Raw genomic sequence first — 23,861 nt, 5'->3', positions numbered from 1 at the left:
ACAAAGGCAAAACACGCATGCAGTTGTTTTATGAAGACTGCGGGACGGGGACAAAGACGCGGGCAAGGCGAAGCGCTACAACCGACTACGATTAATAATGTACAAGCACTTAACCAGTTTTACTTATCGACGGCGCCACCAACATTCATTCAAAAGAAACACAAGAAAAGACCCCATCAAAGGCAATGGGGTCAGGCTGGGCCCGTAGACCTTTATGGCGTGGGACTTGGCAGACCGAACGAGTCCCACGAGACCGTTGCAGGTTACCTGCACCCTCGTGGCGCCTTGTGGTGTGAGCCTCGATGTCTGTCGCCACGGCAGCTGGTGTAGCCACGGCTGAGCTCGGGCCTTCCGCGTGGCCGGCGAGCTCTCTCCGGCTCTCCTTACACAAACGCGCAGGTTCGCGCGACACAGCTGGCAGAGCGATGCCTCCAGTCCACGTCCCCTCTGCGACGCCCGGACTCTCCACCGACTGCAAGCTCCAACGAACGGGTCGCTTCTCCAAGACCAAGACAGACAGAAGACCACGAGCCGCCGACTCTCTCCTCATGGCTGCTCCGTGCGCCCTTTTATTCCTCCTCGCTTATCGCCCCGCCCTCCTTCCAGCTCCTACGGGAAGCTTCCAGAAAAGAGGCGTTACCCAGTTCCAACGCCTCGCTTCTCCCTGTTTATCGCTCCGCCCCACTTCCAGCTCCTGCGGGAAGCTTCCAGAAAGGAGGCGTTACCCATTTCCAATGCCTCGCCCCTATGAACCGACCAATGACGAGCGATCTCCCCCTTGCGGCGCGCGGGAAAAACAGGCGGGAAAATCCGCGCGCCGTCGGAATACCTTCTTCTTTTTCATGGCATTACTGGAATCCCTTGTTCCTTTTCCTTGGTAGAGACGGTTTTACAAGCGGAGTGGGTTGTAGTGTGGTTTATGGAGAAGGTGATCGGTCGTTGGCGTAGCGGGGAAGGTGGTTAGATGATTGGTATAATTGTGGTTCGCGTTGTGGTTGAGGTGATGAGGATGGCATGGTTTGTTGAGGCGCATGTGGTTGTGGTGGTGGGAGAACGGTTGGTCTGAAGCGGTTGTTTGAGAGCGATGTTGGTGGTGGTGGTGGTGGGGTTGTGGTTGGTGGTTGTTGTGAAGCGGTTGATGAGAGTGATGTTGGTGGTTGGTCCAAATAACGACAGTAAAGAAAAACGGCTATCTCAAAGATCACAGCCCTGCGACACGAATAATTCCCATTAAACAATAGTGGGGAAATCTAACTGAACACGGACTTATCGATCTAACTGAACTAAGGACCTTTATGGTGTTCTGCGAATTTCCACAGCCGTAACAATATTGTTACATCTGAGGGGGGGGGGGGGGATATGCATTCAAAGGGTAATTAGGATGTTTAATTCGGTATGCCACGCTGTTCGAGTTGTACCAGGATCTCAGTGTAATGAAGTAGGAATTCAGTGGTGATAAATTGTCTAGTAAATGTCCATTTCTTTAAGGGGGAAATGATAATTGTCACGTAATTAGATAGGGACACGGGATAGGGTAAGTGTTGATGCGTATTCCCTTTTAGTATTTCCTGAAGGCTTGCCATGACAGAACGGTGCTGCGGATGGCTCCGCCCCTTGATGACGATTGGCGGAAGGCGGCAGGCGGAGGACCAATCAGAGGCTTCGTTGGAAGTTACGAGGACTCATGAGGATGAAACGATTTGATTGGAGGAGGGGGGGTGATAAAAAAAATAGCTGGCGGAGTTTGTTTAGCTCTTGTCGAGGCTCTCTTCTCTCAGCGCTCTCTCTCGTTGCGCTTGCTCGTTCCTTGATCCGTCGTGCCTCGTGCCATTGCTGTGCCTCACCTCGTTTGGCTCTCGTGTTCCACTGGCTCTGGGTACGGGATCGGACGGTGGGCAGACCTGCCTCCCTATCCTGCTCACTCTTGGCGCATGAACTGGGTTCCCTGGTGGCTGTGAGCGGTCTTGGGCTCACACCAGGAGGTCGACACCACCAAGAACATCACGGTGGCTGGTTGGAGCTCCCAGGCCAAGAACCACAATTCTGCATGGAACATCTGCACCACCGTGTCTCCTGCCCCTGAAAGGCGCAACGCCAGCTCGTCCGGCACCAATCCAATGACTTGCATCGACACCACTGCCAAGCCTGACGACCTTGCTATGTTTTGTGTGTGTGTGTCTGTGTGTGTGTCTGTCTGTGTGTGTGTGTCTGTCTGTGTGTGTGTGTCTGTGTGTCTGTGTGTGTGTGTCTGTGTGTCTGTGTGTGTGTCTGTCTGTCTGTGTGTGTGTGTGTCTGTCTGTGTGTGTGTGTGTCTGTCTGTGTGTGTGTGTGTCTGTGTGTGTGTGTCTGTGTGTGTGTGTCTGTGTGTGTGTGTCTGTGTGTGTGTGTCTGTGTGTGTGTGTCTGTGTGTGTGTGTGTCTGTGTGTGTGTGTCTGTGTGTGTCTGTGTGTGTGTGTGTGTTTGTCTGTGTGCGTCTGTGTGTGTGTGTGTGTCTGTGTGTGTGTGTGTGTCTGTGTGTGTGTGTGTCTGTGTGTGTGTGTGTGTCTGTGTGTGTGTGTGTGTGTGTGTGTGTGTGTCTGTGTGTGTGTGTGTCTGTGTGTGTGTGTGTCTGTGTGTGTGTGTGTCTGTGTGTGTGTGTCTGTGTGTGTGTGTGTCTGTGTGTGTGTGTCTGTGTGTGTGTGTATGTGTGTGTCTGTGTCTGTGTGTGTGTGTCTGTGTGTGTGTCTGTGCGTGTGTGTCTGTGCGTGTGTGTCTGTGCGTGTGTGTCTGTGCGTGTGTGTCTGTGCGTGTGTGTCTGTGCGTGTGTGTGTCTGTGTGTGTGTGTGTCTGTCTGTGTGTGTGTCTGTGCGTGTGTGTGTCTGTGTGTGTGTGTGTGTGTGTGTGTGTCTGTGTGTGTGTGTCTGTGTGTGTGAGTCTGTCTCTGTCTGTGTGTGTGTGCCTGTGTGTGTGTGTCTGTGTGTGTGTGTGTGTGTGTGTCTGTGTGTGTGTGTGTGTCTGTGTGTGTGTGTGTCTGTGTGTGTGTGTCTGTGTGTGTGTGTCTGTGTGTGTGTGTCTGTGTGTGTGTGTGTCTGTGTGTGTGTGTGTGTCTGTGTGTGTGTGTCTGTGTGTGTGTGTCTGTGTGTGTGTGTCTGTGTGTGTGTGTCTGTGTGTGTGTCTGTGTGTGTGTCTGTGTGTGTGCGTGTGTGTCTGTGTGTGGGTCTCTGTGTGTGTGGGTGTGTGTGTGTCTGTGTGTGTGTGTCTGTGTGTGTGTGTCTGTGTGTGTGTGTTTGTGTGTGTGTGTGTGTGTGTGTGTGTCTGTGTGTGTGTGTCTGTGTGTGTGTGTCTGTGTGTGTGTGTCTGTGTGTGTGTGTCTGTGTGTGTGTGTCTGTGTGTGTGTGTCTGTGTGTGTGTGTCTGTGTGTGTGTGTCTGTGTGTGTGTGTCTGTGTGTGTGTGTCTGTGTGTGTGTGTCTGTGTGTGTGTGTCTGTGTGTGTCTGTCTGTGTGTGTCTGTCTGTGTGTGTCTGTCTGTGTGTGTCTGTCTGTGTGTGTCTGTCTGTGTGTGTCTGTCTGTGTGTGTCTGTCTGTGTGTGTCTGTCTGTGTGTGTCTGTCTGTGTGTGTCTGTCTGTGTGTGTGTGTCTGTGTGTGTGTGTCTGTGTGTGTCTGTCTGTGTGTGTGTCTGTCTGTGTGTGTGTGTGTCTGTGTGTGTGTGTGTCTGTGTGTGTGTCTGTGTGTGTGTCTGTGTGTGTGTCTGTGTGTGTGTCTGTGTGTGTTTGTCTGTGTGTGTGTCTGCGTGTGTCTGTCTGTGTGTGTGTCTGTGTGTATCTGTCTGTGTGTGTCTGTCTGTGTGTGTCTGTCTGTGTGTGTCTGTCTGTGTGTGTCTGTCTGTGAGTGTCTGTCTGTGTGTGTCTGTCTGTGTGTGTCTGTCTGTGTGTGTCTGTCTGTGTGTCTGTCTGTGTGTGTCTGTCTGTGTGTGTCTGTCTGTGTGTGTCTGTCTGTGTGTGTCTGTCTGTGTGTGTCTGTCTGTGTGTGTCTGTCTGTGTGTGTCTGTCTGTGTGTGTCTGTCTGTGTGTGTCTGTCTGTGTGTGTCTGTCTGTGTGTGTCTGTCTGTGTGTGTCTGTCTGTGTGTGTCTGTCTGTGTGTGTCTGTCTGTGTGTGTCTGTCTGTGTGTGTCTGTCTGTGTGTGTCTGTCTGTGTGTGTCTGTCTGTGTGTGTCTGTCTGTGTGTGTCTGTCTGTGTGTGTGTCTGTGTGTGTGTGTGTGTCTGTGTACCTGGCGCCTTAGAGGGTTTGAGATTCGTGTACTGATGAATTGATGCTTCACATTTTGCTGTATATCCATTGAAATTGTTTGTGTTTTCCCCCATGCCCGAATCCACATCACCTTTCGTCGAATGGCCCACGGATCCCTCCCCTTGCCGAGCCTTCTTATCGCTCGTGTAGAAATAAACGTTATTAACTCAGTGAAAAGTGACTCGTGCCACCTTCCTCGTCCCGTTTGCTATAGAGAGATCAAAACCGCCGCCATCGTTTCGGCTCATCCTCCGTTGGCGGGACTGTTCAAGTCCCGTGAACGTCACAATATTTTTCGAGGAAATTGTGAGTTATTTGTAAAGAGGGCAAGGGTGCCAATATTTTTGGCCACAACTGTAGTTATGAACATTTGGGGATGTTGTGAAGAAGAAGAAGAATGTGGAGTTTTCGTGATACAAGATAAATGAAACAAGATAAAATGTTATTCAAAGCTTTTAAAGTAAGAAGCAAATTAATTCAATTATGAGGAATGTTGGTTTAATTTGGAGGTAATGAGAAAGGAAGACATAAAGAATGAACTTAGGAAGGAGAAAGGAGGCAGAATGAGTTCCTGATTTGTTAATTTTTTTTGAATGAAAATATTTGTTTCTTTATTTTTAAGCGAGGTGGGGGAAATAAGACAGTTTATGAGCGTGAAAGAGAAGACTTGGGATAAAGCAGAATGAGGAACATGTCTTGAGAGATTTTTGTTAGTCTTCATGGAGTTCACAGACTCTCCCGAAGGGACCAGGCAATCCTCTACAGGCTCAGACTCGGACATTGTGATCTAAATTCTTATTTACATAGGCCAGGGCAATAGGGTGTCACCCCACGGGGTTCTGCGAGTGATATCAGGTTCCCAAAGATGTGGATCACATCTTCACACAATGCCATCAGTACAGGTTGCACCTGTTCCACTCTGCCTGAGAGATGGGGATCATCTGATCAGGTGTACTGGACACACTTTGCCGATTGAGCTCGAAGCACCCTCGACTCTGCAAATAATTGTTAAAATTTGTCAAAGAAACGGGTCTAACAATATAATGTCCCGCGTACTTGTCTGCTCCAGCTCAAAAGTTTAGGTGCGTGGCATAAATAGAGGCTCAAGGCTCTGAAAACGCCAAAAGAAAAAGAAAAAGAAAAAGAAGAAGAAGAAGAAGAAGCCTTCATGGAGGGGTGCTTGAAATTTAAGCGAGAGATGGACGCTGTCATGGCACATTATCCGGAGGTCTCTAAGGACATGCAGAACAAGGCAAAGCAGACAAAGATCGGCTCCTTCTTCACAAAGTCTGATGACCGACGACCCAAAGCCAAGGAAGTCGACATCATCTCAATAACCTCCAACGCCCTTCATCACCATCATAAAAAGCAAGTACAATTTTAAGTGCATTTCATTTTTACGATCACAGTTGAGGCAAAAAAGTCGATACATTTTTGAGTTGGTTCCCCAAACGCTATTTTCCCCATAAGGTCTTAACTTTGCACATTGCGGTTTTTCCCAATGCTGGGTTTTTCAAGAACGTAACCCCCATGAATGGGGAGGGTCTGCTGTTCAGCAAACAATTGCAGACAACGCTCCTCATTAAAATCACAGCATGCACTTGTTATTCTGCTGCATTCCAAGGAAACAAACAGAGATTTGTACGTACTCAAAAGATGAAAATACTGCATCGTCCTCTTTCAGAAAGACAAATGGATCCTCTTTGAAACCCATCAGCTTCCTTCTCTTGTTCGGAGGAGGCCTTGGGCAGAGCAATCCAGTCAGCCAAAGAGGTAAAAACGTGGTCATGCCAAACAAGATATGTTGGGTCAGGAAGAAACTGTTACAAACGAAAGAGTTAAATAAAAAGGGAATCAAAATTAAACACCATGCAGACTTACCTACAAATGCCATCCCTTAAAGCACGTGGTCCCTTGAAGTAGGCAGGGGTGGCAGCGCAAGCAGGCACGGCGTTGGAGCCATCGGTGCTGGAGCCCTCGACGCAGGTGGGCGCAGCACCAGAACCCTCGATGCAGGTCAGCACGGCGCCGGAGCCCTCGACGCAGGTGGGTGCGGCGCCGGAGCCCTCAACGCAGGTGGGTGCTGCGCCGGAGCCCTCAACGCAGGTGGGTGCTGCGCCGGAGCCTTCAACGCAGGTGGGTGCTGCGCCGGAGCCTTCAACGCAGGTGGGTGTACTGCTGGACTCTTTTCTCACATCATCTTTAGAATGGCATTGCTTGACCTGAAACATTCAAACGAAAGTGGCCCAAAGATGAAATCAAAGCTAAACTATGACAGCAAATGACTGGGGACAGGGGGAGGAAAAAAGAAAAGGCAATGCAATATTTCAACCTTTTATCACCTTTGGTTGTTGCTTACTCCAAGGCAGGGTGGTCTTCTTTTCAATTACTGCCACAAAAAAGCCACCTGTGTTTTGGTGGTGGGGCAAGATCCTGATGCTGCAAGTAAACAGCACAACCAGAGATCAAAGAAAGTGAGGACTCTGTGATGACAATCCAATAATGTCATCACAATGTTTATCGTATTGAGTCGGAGCATGGCATTGTCGATGCACATCTACACTATAAAAGTGAATTTGTACGCAGGAAACCCTTAAATATCACTGGGGTTATGTTCCTAGAAAATGCCATGATGTTCAAAACCGTGATAGTTAAAACCAATTTCCTATGGGAATAAGGGAGTGTGGTTCCTGGGCTTCGAGAAAATATTGAGGAAAATATCATCCAAAAAGAAACATTACAGTTAAAACTAGAGGGGGAGCACTTGGGAGAGTGCAAAACCTCCGCAGCCAATACTGCTGGGTCACTCAAGTGAACCTTCTATCTTATTCATTAAATATGGTCAACAGTGCTGACAGTTATAGTTCTTTTCTCCAACATTTTTTTTTTGGGGGGGGGGGGGTTGGAAATCACTCAAAACATGAAAGAAATGCAAAAAAAAAGAAATCGAAATTTTGTTGAAAAAAAAGTTGCAAAATTTATTTTTTCTCGAACAATTATTTGGGCGGTGGGTTGGAAATCACTTAAAACATGTAAAAATGCAAAAAAAAAACAAAACATTTTTTTTCTCTAACAATTTTTTGGGGGAGGGGATTGGAAATCACTTAAAACATGTAGAAATGCAAAAAAAAAAAATTCCCTTTTTTTGGGGGGGGGGGGGGGGTAACAATTTTTTTTGGGGGGGGACCAAGTCCAAAATTTAATGGCATGATCCTTGGACCATACCTTCACCCCCACCAAGTTTCGTCGAAATCCGTCAAGGAGTTTTTCCGTAATACTGTTCACAAACAAACAAACAAACAGAAAGGGGTGAAAACAGTAACCTCCATCCATCTTCGAAGATGACAGAGGTTAACTAGAAGGGTACTTGGTAGAGTGCATACCTCCACCGCACAATTCCTGAGCCAGTGGAACATATCGGGGTCACAAATATTTTGATATATCGTTTTTGGCCACATCTCTGAATGGTGAAGAATCACTTGAAAAATTTAAAAACATTCTCATACCCGGATCTGGATTCGGATCCTCACCAAAATCGAATCAATTCGTTCTTGTTACATAACCAACCTGTCCACCAAGTTTCATCGGAATCCGTCCAAAGCTTTTTGAGATATCGTGATATATATATATATATATATATATATATATATATATATATATATATATATATATATATATATATATATATATATATATGTATATAGTCATCCCCCATTTATTGGGGGGGGGGTTACATTCCAAACCCCCCCCCCCCACGAGAAGTAAAAATCCGCGATGAATGGATGCCTCCCAAAATAAAAAAAAAAAAAAAACGACTCGTCTGGTCTGGTCGGTTTGGCAATGATCAGGTTCGAGGTGCCAGAGATCGACTCGTCTGGTCTGGTCGGCTTGGCAATAATCGGATTCGAGGTGCCGGAGATCGACTCGTCTGGTCTGGTCGGCTTGGCAATGATCGGGATCAAGGTGCCGGAGATCGACTCGTCTGCTCTGGTCAGCTTGGCAATGATCGGGTTCGAGGTGCCGGAGATCGACTTGTCTGGTCTGGTCGGTTTGGCTGTGCTCGTCCAACCGCGGCAAACCTTTTTCCTTCCCGACGCATATATCGAGCACCTTAACCTGATCCTGGAGCATCAGGACCTTCCTCTGGCGCTTCGGTTCCTTGCCAGAAGCCTGAGAAGGTGTAGGGCGTTTGGGCGGCATCGTAGGGCTTGGAGAAAAAAAAACGTAGAAAATATTCGAAGTTCACAAGCGAAACTTTGTCTCGTGTGTTGTGTGACTGGTCGAGCACCACGCGTTATAATTTATATTTTATATATTATTATCGCGATATACCGGGGGAATCCGCAGAAAAAAATTAGTTAAGTTCCAAGGGAAAACCCGCGATGAACCGGGGGCGCGATAGGTGAACTGCGATATCGCAGGGGATTACTGTATATATATAAATATATAATTTTTGGCCCCATCTCTCAATGGTGAAGAATCACTTTTTATATAAAAAAAAAACAAAAAAAAAACATTATAAGAGATATTTTCCTGCCCATTGCCTCTGGTACGCTTTCCGCCATCCGGTTCGGTTTTTCTTGAATGATCCCTGGGGAACGGTAACCACACGTGAGAACATCTAAACACTACATAAAAACAGTTTCAGAAATCCGTGGAGGCATTCGTAAGAGCTTCGGTGCTGAGGCACAAGTCAGTCAGCCTCAGACGTGACAATAAGTTATAAAATTAAGAGGACAAATTCCCCCGCTCCAAACAAAAATAAATACCAGCCAAAGGATATGAAGACCAAGGGAATTCATCCTTCCAGAATAGGTCTCAACTCCACTTCAACACTGGAGTACAACACAAACATTATTACATTACAAGTGAAAGATGACAAGCACAACCAGACAACAAAACCAGGCAATTACTCAGTAATGCCATTCACTGCAGAAAATCAAATAAAGTTAATGAGGACGCAGCAAAGAAACTGTTCGTTTTACGTTGACATAGCAGTTTTAATGCAAGCTCAATAGCCAAGCCCGAGTCATTTTTATTTATTTATTTTTAAATGCTGAAATACGACAAAAATGGAGACACTGTGTTCTTCCATTTTTGGGCATCATGGTGAGGGAGAATGAAGATACCTCTTCAATATTTCATAAAACTGCAGTACAAAATTGGAAACACCCAGTTGAAAGGGGAGCGTTCCCCATTAATCCTGTATTGTACAGCCAGTTCTTATGTCCCCGAGTTGACCGTGGAAGAGCCTCCAGTTTCATGTACATCCTCATTCTATTCAACCTTTATCAAGGCATTGCCACAAACAAACAAAAAACAAATGCTTTCATAAAACACAGGTTCGCTCAAACAGCACACTCTTCACTAGAAACTTGGATGTTTGAGAGGAGCATGCAATCCACTGCATGGAGCTCCGAGCAAACATCAAAGGTATACATCAGCAATGAACCCCTGCTGATAAATTTGATGTTCCTTTGGGAGAAACGATAGGAATGGTGGTATTCCTCGTTCATTGCCCGCGACAGCTTTATGTCCGGCAAGGAGCAAGCGATGCAGCAGAGGTTTAAACTGCAAGGAAGGCACTCGAATCAAAGGTCTCCGAACACGTCTGACTGGACGCTCAATAGTCGCTACGTCTCACGGGACCGCAGTACCAAGATGGGGCGCAGTAGTACAGCTGGAAATATGATGATAATTATGCACCACAAGGGTTGTGAAATCCCAAGTGCACACCAATAACTGGACATGGGATGAATCTTGTTGCCAACAATCCACTTCCATTTTGTGAAGTGGAACTGACATCAGTAATGGGATAATCAGTTTCAAACTTAGCTCCATACCGTGGAATTTTTGCAGCCATTTCATCTGTGCAAAACTGTCATGCTGTGGCGGCCTTGGATGCACGTCAGGGTGGATGTTGCTGCACATTCCATTCATCCTCTTCTGAGTGCCAAATGGACTTCACTGGCACATCTGTTTGTTGTTAAGATGTAACATGTACTAGGGGCACAGAACATAGCACATACCATTTTTCAGGTCTTTGCTTGGACGAGGCCAGGGTCGGGTTCAAACTGCTGACCTCTCTGACGAACCATTGAATCACTGAGTGACAGAGTCAGTACCAGATGGAGCTGGCAGGATGGTGTAGAGGTACACACTCGTTTTTAAGCTGTCGAACCTGGGTTTGAATCCTACTCCAGCTATAAACCGTCATCCCAGTGTATCACAGGCAGGGTGATTCATTGCATTTTGGGTCCGTTTGTTACTTACGAAATCTAAAGATTTCTTAAGTATATTGATCACTTCTGGTCCTGTGTTTGTGTTTGTTTGTTTGTTTGTCGGCACGATAACTCGAGAACGGAAGAAGCTACCAATGTCAAATTGCACCACGTGATTCAGGAGGGTGATGGCTAGCGCTGATTAGATTTTGGTCAAAATCGGTCAAAGGTCAAGGTCACAGTGAGGTCAAACATCCAAAACACAAGTCGAGAAAAGTTACCACAGGTATTGTTGACGGAGCGTGAGTTTGGAAGATCGAGGTAAGTTCGGCGGAATTTGTGTGTCAATTCGTCGCGTTACGGCTGTTTTAAAAATCTGTGTTATAAAATAATATTAAATAATTCCGTAAATTCCTGTGGAGAAATGGAGTATTTTTGCTTCCGTCAACGTTACGAGTTCGTTTTAACTTCGATTTTAATTTTGTCTTCGGTTTTTGCGATCGCTTTGGACGCTTAACACTCGGTTGTCAAAATTCTGGTAAAAATCGGATGTTTTGGAGACGTTTTAAGATTGTATAAAAATATTTCACCCGCCGCGTCACGGCTCGTCACGTGGCGCAGCGCGCTCGAGCAGACGCGTCGTTGAGTCCCGTAAAGGTTTTGCGTGTGCACGCTGACGTCATCGCGCTCGCCCCGGCGTCCTTTCGAGTTGTTGGGGGCCATCGAGTGTGACCTTTACGTTACATTAATCCACGGTAACTCGAGAATGGAAGAAGCGACCAATGTCAAATTACACCACCTGATTCAGGAGGGTGATTGCTAGCGCCGATTAGATTTTGGTCAAAATCGGTCAACAGTCAAGGTCACAGTGAGGTCAAACATTCGATTTTTGATGGTTTGGGACAGAATCATCGTAGAAACTTCTGGTTTGCGTCGCTGCCTTCTCGAGAGACAGCTTATATTAAGGCCCTGTCACAACTTGACGTTTTAGCCAGCAATGGCAACGTATAAAAATGTATGTAAAACGTTGGCGTATGCCGAACTTTTGATGTTTTTTTTTTTAAGATTTGGGCCTATTCATAACGATTTGGACATATGCACAACATATTAGTAACGAACACAGAACGTTTCGTTTTCTTTTAGATAACTTATACCAACGAATGATTAGCCTGTTGTCGGCGTTCACAACATATGCCCAACGATAGTCTAACTTATGCATAGCGCGCTGCACGTATCGCCGACGATCACGTGCCGTAGCCTATTAAAAGGCTGCCGCTCGGCGATTCAAATCATAACCGCCCAAGAATTGGAAGTGTCAACATCACAGTCACACCTTGCTGATCTTGTCAACATATGCTGACCTCTGAAAAATGTGTCTAAAACGCTGGCACACGTCGAATACGTTATTGGTAAGTTTTGTTTACGTGAAGAGCACGCTAAAATACGATGAAGCACGCTGTTATACGCTGTAGTAAGTCGAGCAAGTCGTGAAATTTTAAGCATGCTGAAAATTTTATGACTTATTTGGCGTATGGCTCACACGTTCCGCTACACTGACCATAAGTTGTACGCATGTTATGCGATCGTTGACACACCGACACACGTTACTTGTAAGTTACTCATAAGTCGAAACACGTCAAGGTAATGTTTAGCATACCCGAAACTTATTTTCTCCGTCAAGGCATATTTTCTTTTTTTCTCCTTGGCTCCGTCAAGGCACGTGACGAAATATCGGAAGTTGTTGTTGTTTTTTATTTTTATTTTTTTAGTCTATCATTAACTTTAAAATATATTCAGACATTTGCTTTTAAGTTTCGACGTCGACGTGACAATATCCTCAAACAGAAAATATTCACAGATGAGGAACTAAGAATAAGACATGAGCAAACTGAAGAGGCAATCGGACGTGACGTAACGGCACGTAATGAAATATCGGAAGTTATTGTTTTTTTAATCTTGCCAAAACGAAGTTTTTGCAAGATATGTTAGTCAGCTTGTATGTTTTTTTTTTGTTTGTCTGTAATCACGTATAAAAAAATTCTGCAGAGCACAGTTATCATTGGAAATTTTTGTAACTTCGCATATCAGAGGTCTATAGAGGTCCCTTTCAGTGCACAAAATTTTGAAGGTCAAGGTCAAAGGTCAAGGTCACTTTGTCGCAAATCAGGGGAGTCGACGAAACCCTTATTTTTTGAGTAATTTTGATCGAATCGTCTTAAAACTTCATGGGAATATGGTTCATGGTCTGGCACTCAGCTGCTGAATTTTTGGTGGCGATTGGCCTTGACCTTCATATGTTTTTTTTTTTTTTGATCTGTAATCACATATAAATCACTCTGCAGAACACAGTTATCATTGGAAATTTTTGTAACTTCGCATATCAGAGGCCTATAGAGGTCCCTTTCAGCGCATAAAATTTTGAAGGTCAAGGTCACTTTGTCGCAAATCAGGGGAGTCAACGAAACCCTTATTTTTTGAGTAATTTTGATCGGATCGTCTTCAAACTTAATGGGAATATAGATCATGTTCTGGTGCTCAGCTGATTAATTTTTGGTGGTGATTGGCCTTGACCTTCATATTTAGCACCTGAGGTCAAACATATTTGACCCCAAGGTCAAATTTTCAAGTTTTAGGAACCATATCGTGTAGTACCTCAAATTGAACACCCCGATGAGTGCTTTCTAGATATGTCAAGCTTGAGACATTATGATGTCACTTGGTGACGTTATGAGACAAACGAATATTTTTCCTGGTTACTCTGGAGAACGATTCTCATCGGAATCTCTCGTAGGCAGATATTCCTCAAGGAGTCGCTCCTGGTGGATAGCAACTCTGTTCACCTCAGTGTGACCTTAAATAAGTCACATGTGGTCACCTTTTGGCAAGATACGGGTCAGCCTGCGGGTGACATTGGTTTATTTTTGTTTTTTTTAAACGCTGCCAATACGCCATTATACAGTTACTGTAAATTAGAAACACGTTCAGTAAGTTCTGTGGTCGTCTGGAAGACGTCAATCAAATACGTCTACATACGTCAATATGCGTTGGAGGTATGTTACACATAGGATCCAAGCACGTTACTCATAGGTTAGGAATAGGTTTTGGGTATGCTAAACATTACTTCGACGTGTTTCGACTTGCGATTAACTTACAAGTAACGTGCCTCGACGTGTGTCAACGATCGCATACCGTGCCTACAACACGTTACTCATCGGTTATAAGTTTCGGGAATGCTAAACATTACCTCGACGCGTTTCGACTTATGAGTAACTTACAAGTAACGTGCATCGACGTGTGTCAACGATCGCGTAACGTGCCTTCAACTTATGGCCAGCGTAGCGGAACGTGCGAGTCATACGCTGGCACACGTCATAAAATTTCAAGCATGCTAAAATTTGTGGACCACCTCAGCGTACGACGACGAAAGCCAGCCTACTACGATGTATGCCACCGTGTTTCAGTGTGCTCTTAATGTTTTCAAAACTTACCCATAACGTATTCGACGTGTGCCAGCGTTTTGGACAAATTTTCCATAAGTCGGCATAAGCTGGCTAAATCGTCATGGTGTGACAGGGCCTTTAGACAAGGTCAGAGGTCAAGTTGACGATTTCGTAAGTACCAGTCTGTGACTGCTTGTTTGTTTGTCCGCACAGAACTTTCGTGTTTTTCTCCGTAACTGCTTGTCGGATTGAGACAAAATTTTCACCATTGGTGCGACTACTCATGTAGAATGTTTTAATGATAATTATGACGTCATAGGTCACATGATGTGGCAGCCATGTTGGAAAAACGGAAAAAAACCTTGTACACCTCTATCTCTGAAAAAGCACCAAGGAAAAATTGAAACTTGGCACATAGCAAGTACTCCTCGTGGGGAACGAGGGATCTTTTGCAAACATCATATGTACTTGATGATCATCAAGACTTTCTTATGACATCATAATTGCACATGTAGAATGCTGCATCCGATCAGTATGAAAAATTGAGGGTCATCTAGGGATAAAATGTTCCATAAAAATGTTTTTGATGGTGTTATCGGTCACATGATTTGGCAGATAATTTTTCGAAATTTTTTTTAACCTTCAAAATTCTCTGAAATGGCTGAACCAGTCATCACTGCCAGCAGTTATAAAGTGGCAGTTCTAATTATGTCTCTTATTAATTATGTAATACACCAGTACACAAACACCACCCAAAACTACACCAACACCACACAACACAACACACAAAGCAAGTCCTGGTGAGGTTCTGCAATCTATGATTGCTCTTTTTCTTGTTTTGCAATTGCACGGAGAATTAGATGATCAACGACAGTAATCTGAATGAGAGAATGAAGGAAACATTATTCCATGTTCAAGGAAAGAAGTTAAGCACGAAGTAACCGACAAGCACCACCACTTAAAGCACATGGCCCAGTCAGGCAAACGGAAGTGACTGTGGAGCCCTCGGTGTAGGTGGGGATGACCATGAAGCCCTCAGCTTTCATGTCCTTCCACCCCATATCCCCTCTTTGCTTCCTCCGCGTCGTGCACCCTCCCCGTTTCCCCATGTAACCACCCATGAAGTGAAAGGTGTCAGTAGCAGAAAAGCTTGCCAGAATTATTTGGTTTGCATTTCAGTGACCGTAGCTGTGTGAACAGGGCTCAACAACTGTGATTTCTGCTGGTACACCTTGTATCAGTCATTCATAATCACTTGGGTTATTATCCACATTGACATTGCTACTTTCCACCATGCACAAACCAAACATCTCACTTTAAACAAGAGATGATTACCCATTTGGGAGATGGTTTTTATGATCCTTTGATTCGGACATGTTGAACTGATAACAATGGCTGGGTTGGAGTTTGAAGTTTCACATGGGAGGAAAATCTGTCACGATGTATGTTGAAGGTCTTTAGCTGCAACAACTCTTAAGCGGGAATCCCAAGTGGTTGAATAAGTTGGACTTTATTATGGTGTTAAACTGCAGGATTGTTTGGTGTGGATCTACACCTGGTGAAAATATGTAACACGAGACATGTCGAATTATTAAAAGCTTGCTTTGGAACGCATTCCTCTCATGGAACTACAACAAGTTGAAGCATGGGAAGCAGCGTGCCGACCAAAGTGTGGGCAGCAGATCAAACCCTTGTGGCATCACAATGGTTGGGTTGACACTGTATTCGGTAAGCAGGCTACAATTTTAGAGATCATTCAGCGTAGAATATATTATGCAGCAATTCATCACAGGCTTATCAAGGACAGGCACAGAAAAAGAAGATCTCAAACAAGAGGCTGAAATAGATTAAATAAATTTTAAAAAGAATGCATTCTTATGCAGTGTTAATTGCTCTTACAATTTCAGGACATTGTCTAGTTCCCACAATAGGGTCCCGTGACCGTTTTTCCAGGACCAAAGTTTGAAGGTTGTTTTAAGTCAATTTGAAGGTGCCGATTAAAATGAGCTGGGGTGAACCTCTTGAAAATGTGGGCTAACTTGTCCAGACGCAAAAAATAAAAATGGCCGCCACACGGCTTCCAGTATATTAAAAAATTGCATATCTTTGGTTCTACATGTTCGATTTTTTATGATTTGTGGATATAAACATATGTTTTAAGGTCAAATATTTCATTTTTCAGCATAATATCTTGTTAAGTGTAAGAATTTGAATTAAAAAAAAAAATGGCTTTTTAATCATTTTTGCAGAAAAATCCTCGACGGCCGCAAGCTGACTGCAACGAAGACCAGGAAGACACCCTGAATGGTTAAGATGCATAGGTTTTAAGTAAACTGAAATGTTACTATGTTTTAACACACTTTTCATTTATTACAGAGATCCTTGAATGAGTCATAGCCATGTCGTCCAAGGGAAAACGTAAAAAAAAAGGAGACGCGAGGAGAGTGAAGAAAGCCACAAGTGCATCCTCTGTGGTGAGCATTGCGATGAAAACAAATCCATTACTACCCCTGAATCATGGGACAATCTGAAGACTTTAGCACAGCAATGGCATCATCTAGACAGGTTTGGAACAGTATACGACACCGTGAATTGGGATGCTGGACCACAAAACATGTTTTCATAAAATTTGCAAGATTACATTTTCTAGTAAACGTCATATACAACTGGCAATAGAGACGAGACAAAAGTTTGGCAGCTGAGGAGATACTCCAAGAAGAAAGTTGCTGTTCTGCTTGCTGTTCTGTGGAACGACCCCAGAGACTATCTCGAGCAGCAAGTGGGGTGATACATGATGAAAACTGTTGCGTATGGTGCATGAAGCCGGAAGATGAAAAACACCCCACCAGGGACAGATGGCATATTATGCAAACGATGGATGCCTGGTATGCATTCAAGGCACATACAGTGTACCTCCAAGACATCAGGATGCGTGATCGCATCTTAACGATTGTAGATGCAATACCAGATCCCTTTGCAGCAGAAATCCGCTATCACCAGTCCTGCTGGAAGAAGTATGTGTCGCCATCAAAAAGCAGTGAAGATGGTCAGCTCCATGTACAAGATATTCGTCTTTCTGAAGTACGAGAGATGTTCTTCAAACATGTACGCTTGGTTGTGTTTGAAGAGCATGAGTTGCGAACTCCAGAGCCTGCTGTCTGATTATAAGGCCTTACTGAGAAACTTTGGTTTTGACCCCAGTGGCAAGAAGTCAAGCAACATCAAGGAAATGCTTCAGAAAGAATTTGGTGAAAACATTGGCTTTCATGACCACCATCGAAAAAATGAAAGTACACTAGTATATGATACATCAGCTGGTGGCAGCTACACTGAAGCAGTCATTTATTCATTGGGTGTCAGTGATGATCAGCTGCTCAACAATGTTGCTAGACGCATGAAAGATGCTCTTGCTAGTATTCCTGAAATGGCATGGCCACCAAGTGTCGAGGAATTGGAGACACCACAGGCCCCAAATGACATGCTTTTGAAGTTTCTGACATGGTTAAAAACCCCATAGAAGCAGAACTTTGAAGAAAGCAGCAGAGATCCTGTGGTTCATGCATTTGCCTCGCTGCTTTTGTCATACATCACAGGAAAAAGCTCTGCGTTTCAAACACAGCTGTTAGTGACACTGCATGGACTGACCCGAAGTCGAGAGAGTCTGGACATCCTCAAAAAGTTCTCCCTCGGAATCAGCTATAAATCTTTTTCTTCAACTCTATGATTCATGGGCAAAGCATGACCTTGAAAAAAATGATGTATGTCCAGTAGAGCTTGCAGAGAATATTCCTGGAATTGGCATTCTTGACAATGACGACTTCTGTGAAGACATACTGACAGGCGCTGATACGTCACACCGCACCAATGTTATGTTTGTGCAACCTCAGAACCTGGAAGTAAGTCTACCAGATGCAGAAAGAGACATGCGACCACTGCCCACAAGTTCAGAAGACCTGAAACGTTTGTGCCTGGAGCAACATGTTGTTCAGCCCGATAAAACAGTGAAACGTGGACAACCAGCTCCTCGTCCAGAGATTGATATTAGTTGTCAGAACACAGATGTACAGAGACAGAGGGGTGTCATCCATGCTTTGGTGCGTCATGCAGATGACCAAGCAAACATGCCTGCTGATGAACAAATAACTGGTGCATTTGGTGGGTTTCAGGTTACTGTGCAGCAACATGTGAAAAAGAGCAAACCATACTATTTCTTAACATTTCCTAAGCCTCCACACAAATCTGTAGTCCATGAAGTGATGTGCAGGATGGTTGCTGCAGCTGAGAAAAAAAAGAATGCCCTTTCTTTTGCTAGTTGGTGATCAACCAGTTTATGCACTTATGGTGCAACTGAGTAATGAAAATCCTGAAGCCTTCAAAGACATTGTGCCATTTCTTGGGCCTTTCCACACACAGTGCTCATTCATGTCTGCCATTTATAAACAGTTTGATGGTTCTGGCTTGTCTGACATACTGGTTGCTGCACAGGCCATTGCTGAAGGTTCAGTTGAGAAGGCACTATGTGGGAAACACTACAAACGTAACATCAGATGTCTTTGGTTGATGTATGAAGCTCTGAGTCGACGGATGATCAGAGAAGGCATGCAGGATGGGGTGTCCCTGTCTGAAAATACAAAGGAGAAGATTGCCATACTTCAGGAATCCTCCACAACTCCAGAGCAAAAGCAGGAAGTCTACTCAGAGTTGGAATCTCACCCAGATATTGTGTCCTTCGTGGAACAAGTGTTCCAGAGCGCCGAGTCATCTAACAGTTCCATGGTTAAGTATTGGTTGAGTTTGATGTCCATGGTAGAAGTTCTGATGCTGAATATCCATACAGTGAAAACAAGGAACTGGGATGAATTCAAGGCTTCATTGCAAATGATGATGCCATGGCTCCATGTCTACGACAATGACCGGTATGCTCGCTGGCTTGTGGAATTCTGGCTTGAAGTAAGTAGTCTTCCCGAGGAAAAGGCCAGATACCTATGAGATGGATTGTTTGCACAATCAATGACTGGAAGGCCATATTCGTGTTTGCCTCCAGACCTCTGGATTGAAATGACACTGAACAAAGGTTCCAAGATGAAGGCTGGATGGCTGAAAATTCTGCGGAATGAGAAGATACTGTTAACTACTACGAGGAACATGAACTCAGTCAACAGAGTAAGGACAGCTCTTCACACACTGGCACAGATGAAGACCTCTGCTCTGAAGCATATTGAGAATACCTCCAGTCGTCTGAAGATTGACGAACAGGTTGTCCAAGACCTAGACAGTTGCATTACCGAGTTTGACTGTGACCCATTTGACTTGGATAAACCACAACTGAGATCTCTGGTATCCGGTGTTGTCGCCTCAGGTGACCTGGTACGTGATTTTGAAAGTGCTCACGAAGATGGTGAAACAAGAGTGACTCAATTCTTCAGAGAACGAATGTTTTCACAGAACACACCATTTGATGCTACTATACACAGATGTTCAAGATACACTTTCAGCAAACCTCCTGTAACTAGGGATTCGGTCTCAGGCAAAGTGACAAAGACAGATGCTATGGAAAACAGAGCAATGGCATCGTTAATTTGGCTGGCAGAATCTGGTGAAGAGAAGTTTACTCTCGCACAGGTGATGGAATTTCGCGTGACAGATGAGTGTTTACCCATATTTAACATCAACGGTACCATGAAGAAAGTGCAAAAATCAGTTAGTTGAGAAATTAAACATGCAGCCTGTCGAATCTTTTCCAGATCAGTACATTGCCCTCGTCGATATGGGTTTCCTGTGGAGACTAGCGACCCCAACTGCAGAAGATCGTGAGAAAGCTGATGGGTCTGCCCTCACGTGGGGAGATTATGCTGAAAAGCTTTTTTTCCGTTTTTCGCAGAAGGCATCCAAATGCAAGCCAGATTGTTTTTGTAAATGATGCCTATGGTGTGGAAAACTCCATCAAAGACAGTGAGCATGAGCGTCGTAAATCCACGACAGCATATTGAGATGGGTCCAGAAATGTGCACATGAAAACATCAGATAGGTTTCCTGCCACAAAGAACTTCCAGGTGCTGTTCAGCAATCAGGGAAACAAACAAAGGCTGCAAAAGTTTCTAAAGGATGAGTTCACCAAGCTTGTAAAGAATCATAGAGTAATTGACTGTGTACTCCATCAGGCAAAATTGTTGGAACATCTCCTCCGGAGAAAGGATGGAGGAATTTGAATGTAGTCATATTGAGGCGGACACAATGCTGTTCTTCATCTATTCGCAAATCCGAAAAGCAGGAAAAATGGAGACAGTCGTGATTGATGCCGAGGACACAGATGTAGTGATTCTTTCTGCATATGTTGCACATCAACTGGAGGGCACCCTTACTATCAAACAGAAAGACAAAATCATCAGCTGCAGAGACCTTTGCTCTGATGATGTAGCTGAAATATGAATCCCATTACACATCCATAGTGGATCTGATACATCTGGCTTCTATGGACATGGGAAAAACACAGTTTATGAAAAAGGAACAGGAACTCAGGAGGCACGCAATCTTTTGAAAGATGTTGGCAAAACACTTCCAGTGACACAAGAGGTGCTTCAGCAACTGGCCACATTCACTATTAGACACATCTATAATGACACAATCAGTAAAACGTTAGGTGAAGCCAGAGCACGGAAGTGGGGTCAGATGTAAAACAAGTCCACGTCCCGCATCCCACCAGATCTAGATTCTCACAATCTGCATGTGACGCGAGTTAACTACCAAGTTTACATTCAACTAAACTATGACAAGCCGGATGCACCCCCAAATCCCACCAATCATGGATGGACAATGAAAAACTGTAGATGTGTGTCAGTGAGGTATACCCATGATGCACTCCCAAGAAGTTTACATGACTTGGTTGAACAAGAACAGACATTGTTGCACAATGATGAGGCTGAAAGTAATGATGAAGTTTGTGATTCTGGAGCCAGTGACTCAGATAGTGACTGAAGGATTACATGTATGTGTTTCAATGGAGATTTCATTTAATTTCATTTACAACTGTAAAATGCATTGCCACAGTCAAAATATAAGAGATGTTAATATTATTTTATTTTGACTGTCTTAGATAAAAGAGAGTTTGGACAGGACATCAAACTTTGGTCAATGCAAATTACAAGAATATTTACCGGGAAAGCGTCAATTGCCGGGAATTCAGATAATTCATGTTTTATTTCATTTTTCCATTGAAACACTGTTGCTCTACAGACAAAATGAAGGAATGTTGATATTCTTTCATCATATTACTGTTCTCGATAAAGTACAGGAGGGACATACAAAAGAATGGTATAACCTACCTGAACAGTGTAAAAGTTGAGAAATTGATATTACGAGTGCATGCCCGTAGATGCGTGGCCGTACGTGCAAACCCCCCCCCCCCCCCCACAAAAAACCTCAAACCGCGTGCCAGAAACAACAACTACACAAGCCGTTCCTTCGCTTTCACGTGCCCGTACGTGCAATATATATACATATACATATATATATATATATATATATATATATATATATATATATATATATATATATATATATATATATATATATATATATATACACAAATATACATATATATATACATATATACACTTCAAAACTGCTTGCCAGAAACAACCACACAGGCCGTTCCTTCGCTCTCGCGTGCCCATATGTGCGTGGCCGTAAATGCAAAAAAAAAAACTTTCAAACAACCACACAGGCCATTCTATTCCTTTGCTCTCATAAACGACGACTGGATTGGGGCATTGTGTTGATCTATAAATGCGGATAAGAAATCGAGAAATTATTAGAATACAGTAAGTTGTCACTATCCAAAAGTAGTGCGTGCCCGTACGGAATGTTCACATGCATTCCACGAATTATCGCTTGCATTGAAGTAACAACTGCTGTGATACTTACACACAGAGTTAATTAAAATCAAGTTTACCTCCCTGTCTTTGCTTGCCATGACATTCGCTGCCATTTACCATTGGCACTCCTACCCCACGGTAACGAAGGCACCGATCGATCCCCATCGTAACCAGCACGGCACGTGACGTCATCGTCGGCCGGCCGTGCACCGGCCTACGCAGCCACCCCCACGCAGCAACGTGTCCTGTGATTGGTAACTAAATGGCGCATCGGCCACGCCTACGCAGCACGTGTCCTGTCATTGGTTGGTAAATAAATTGCCATAATTTGGGAATCACTTGTCCGATTAATATCAAATCTTGAAAAGGCACATCCTCAGGTCCCCAGCAATATACCTGGCAAATTTCAATTAGATCGGACCAGTGGTTGTCGGGAAACAGCGGTCACAGACACACAGAAACAGACACACAGACACACACACAGACACACAGATTGCTGGAATTATAGATAGATGAAATGAGGTCAATGAGATGACAAATGAAGGGGTTGAATGCAGACTGCAGAGCAATGAGTAAGGAAACCCGTCGTTGTGAATCGTTTTTACCACCAAATTGAGATGTATTTCGTTGACAAGCATGTTGAGTGGAGCTGGATTCCTTAACACTTCCAAAGGCCACAACGTTTTGACAATTGGAAACACAAAAAAGTTGTGCACTTTTTCTGATAAAAATTTTTCGGAACAAGTTTTCTTCAATAAATAAATAATGAAAATTGTCTCCATGTACATTGTACACACCTTTATCTCGTTAGCACCTCTTCATAAACAACATCGCTGAGGAAACTGCGCTTCTTCTTTGTTTCCTTGTCCAGGGCAAGAATGCGGAGGCTGCTGGATCTGCGAACGTTTTGATAAATTATTAGTTTCAATGGCCAATTATTCAATTAGCGCCAACGTATTTTGCCTTTTCGCAATGTCGAAGAGAAGAGAAGAGAAGAGAAGAGAAGAGAAGAGAAGAGAAGAGAAGAGAAGAGAAGAGAAGAGAAGAGAAGAGAAGAGAAGAGAAGAGAAGAGAAGAGAAGAGAAGAGAAGAGAAGAGAAGAGAAGAGAAGAGAAGAGAAGAGAAGAGAAGAGAGAAAAAAACCCGTAATGGCGAACGCGGCTGAGTTTCTCTTCCCCATCGACCACGGCTACGCAGCAATGCTTCCTGTCATTGGTTGATAAAAAATGGCCGCAGCAACGGTTCCTGTCATTGGTTGGTAAATAAATGGCCATAACTTGGGAAGCACTTGTCCGATTAATATTGTTACGTTTGAGGGGGGGTATGCATTCAAAGGGTAATTAGGATGTTTAATTAGGTATGCCATGCTGTTCGAGTGTACCAGGATCTCGATGTAATAAGTAGCAATTCAGTGGTGATAAGTTGTCTAGTAAATGTCCATTTCTTCAAAGGGGAAATGATAATTGTCACGTAATTAGATAGGGATACGGGATAGGGTAAGTGTGTCTGCGTAAACCCCTTTTAGTATTCTCTGTAGGCTTGCCGTGACATCACAGGACAGTGCTGCAGATCGCTCCGCCCTGTGATCACGATTGGCGGAAGGCGACGGCGGAGGGCCAATAAACGGCTCGATTGGAAGTGACCAGGACGGGAGCATAAAAAGGTTCTGTTCGGGGTCGAAAAGGAAGAGGAAGAAGATCGGTACCGAAAGACTGTTTTGGTGGAGGCTGTTGTGCTGGGAGCGTGCTTGTTGTTGCGCTGATTCGGCCCTGGTTTCATCGTGTCTTGTAGCCTTGCTGTGCCTCGTGCCTCACCTTGGTTGGCTCTGGGGTTCTGCTGGCTCAGAGTACGGGGTCGAACGGCGGGCGGACCTGCCTCCCTCTCCTGCTCGCAATTTGGTGCCAGAACTGGTTCCCTGGCGGCTGTGAGCGGACTTGGGCCAAGACCAGGAGGTCGACAGCACCACGGTTTCTCCTGCCCCCCTGACGAGAGCAAGGCCAGCTCGTCCGACGCCAATCCAGGGACTGTTGCGTCCACACCACGGTCCAGCCTGACCAC

General features: G+C 44.5%; 1 protein-coding gene across 3 annotated transcripts in view; it reads right to left on the bottom strand.

Annotated features, from left to right (window-relative positions):
• The window catches only part of LOC147021566 (RNA cytosine-C(5)-methyltransferase NSUN2-like), a 218,064-nt gene that overhangs the window by 7,102 nt on the left and 187,101 nt on the right, over positions 1 to 23,861 (bottom strand). For all 3 annotated transcript variants that reach the window (XM_085893704.1, XM_085893706.1, XM_085893705.1), the window contains exons 12-14: positions 6,611 to 6,707; positions 6,150 to 6,490; positions 5,918 to 6,010 (exon numbers count right to left, since the gene is read on the bottom strand). In XM_085893704.1, coding sequence (XP_085749830.1) covers positions 5,918 to 6,010; positions 6,150 to 6,490; positions 6,611 to 6,707 — 531 coding nt within the window. The remainder of the gene's footprint in view (positions 1 to 5,917; positions 6,011 to 6,149; positions 6,491 to 6,610; positions 6,708 to 23,861) is intronic.

Source organism: Eptatretus burgeri, chromosome 8, assembly GCF_056783735.1.
Source record: "Eptatretus burgeri isolate ZD-2024b chromosome 8, Ebu_testis_v1, whole genome shotgun sequence".
Lineage (NCBI taxonomy): Eukaryota > Metazoa > Chordata > Myxini > Myxiniformes > Myxinidae > Eptatretus > Eptatretus burgeri.
Note: the sequence above shows the minus strand (reverse complement) of the source record. Positions and strands in the feature narration are given on the sequence as shown.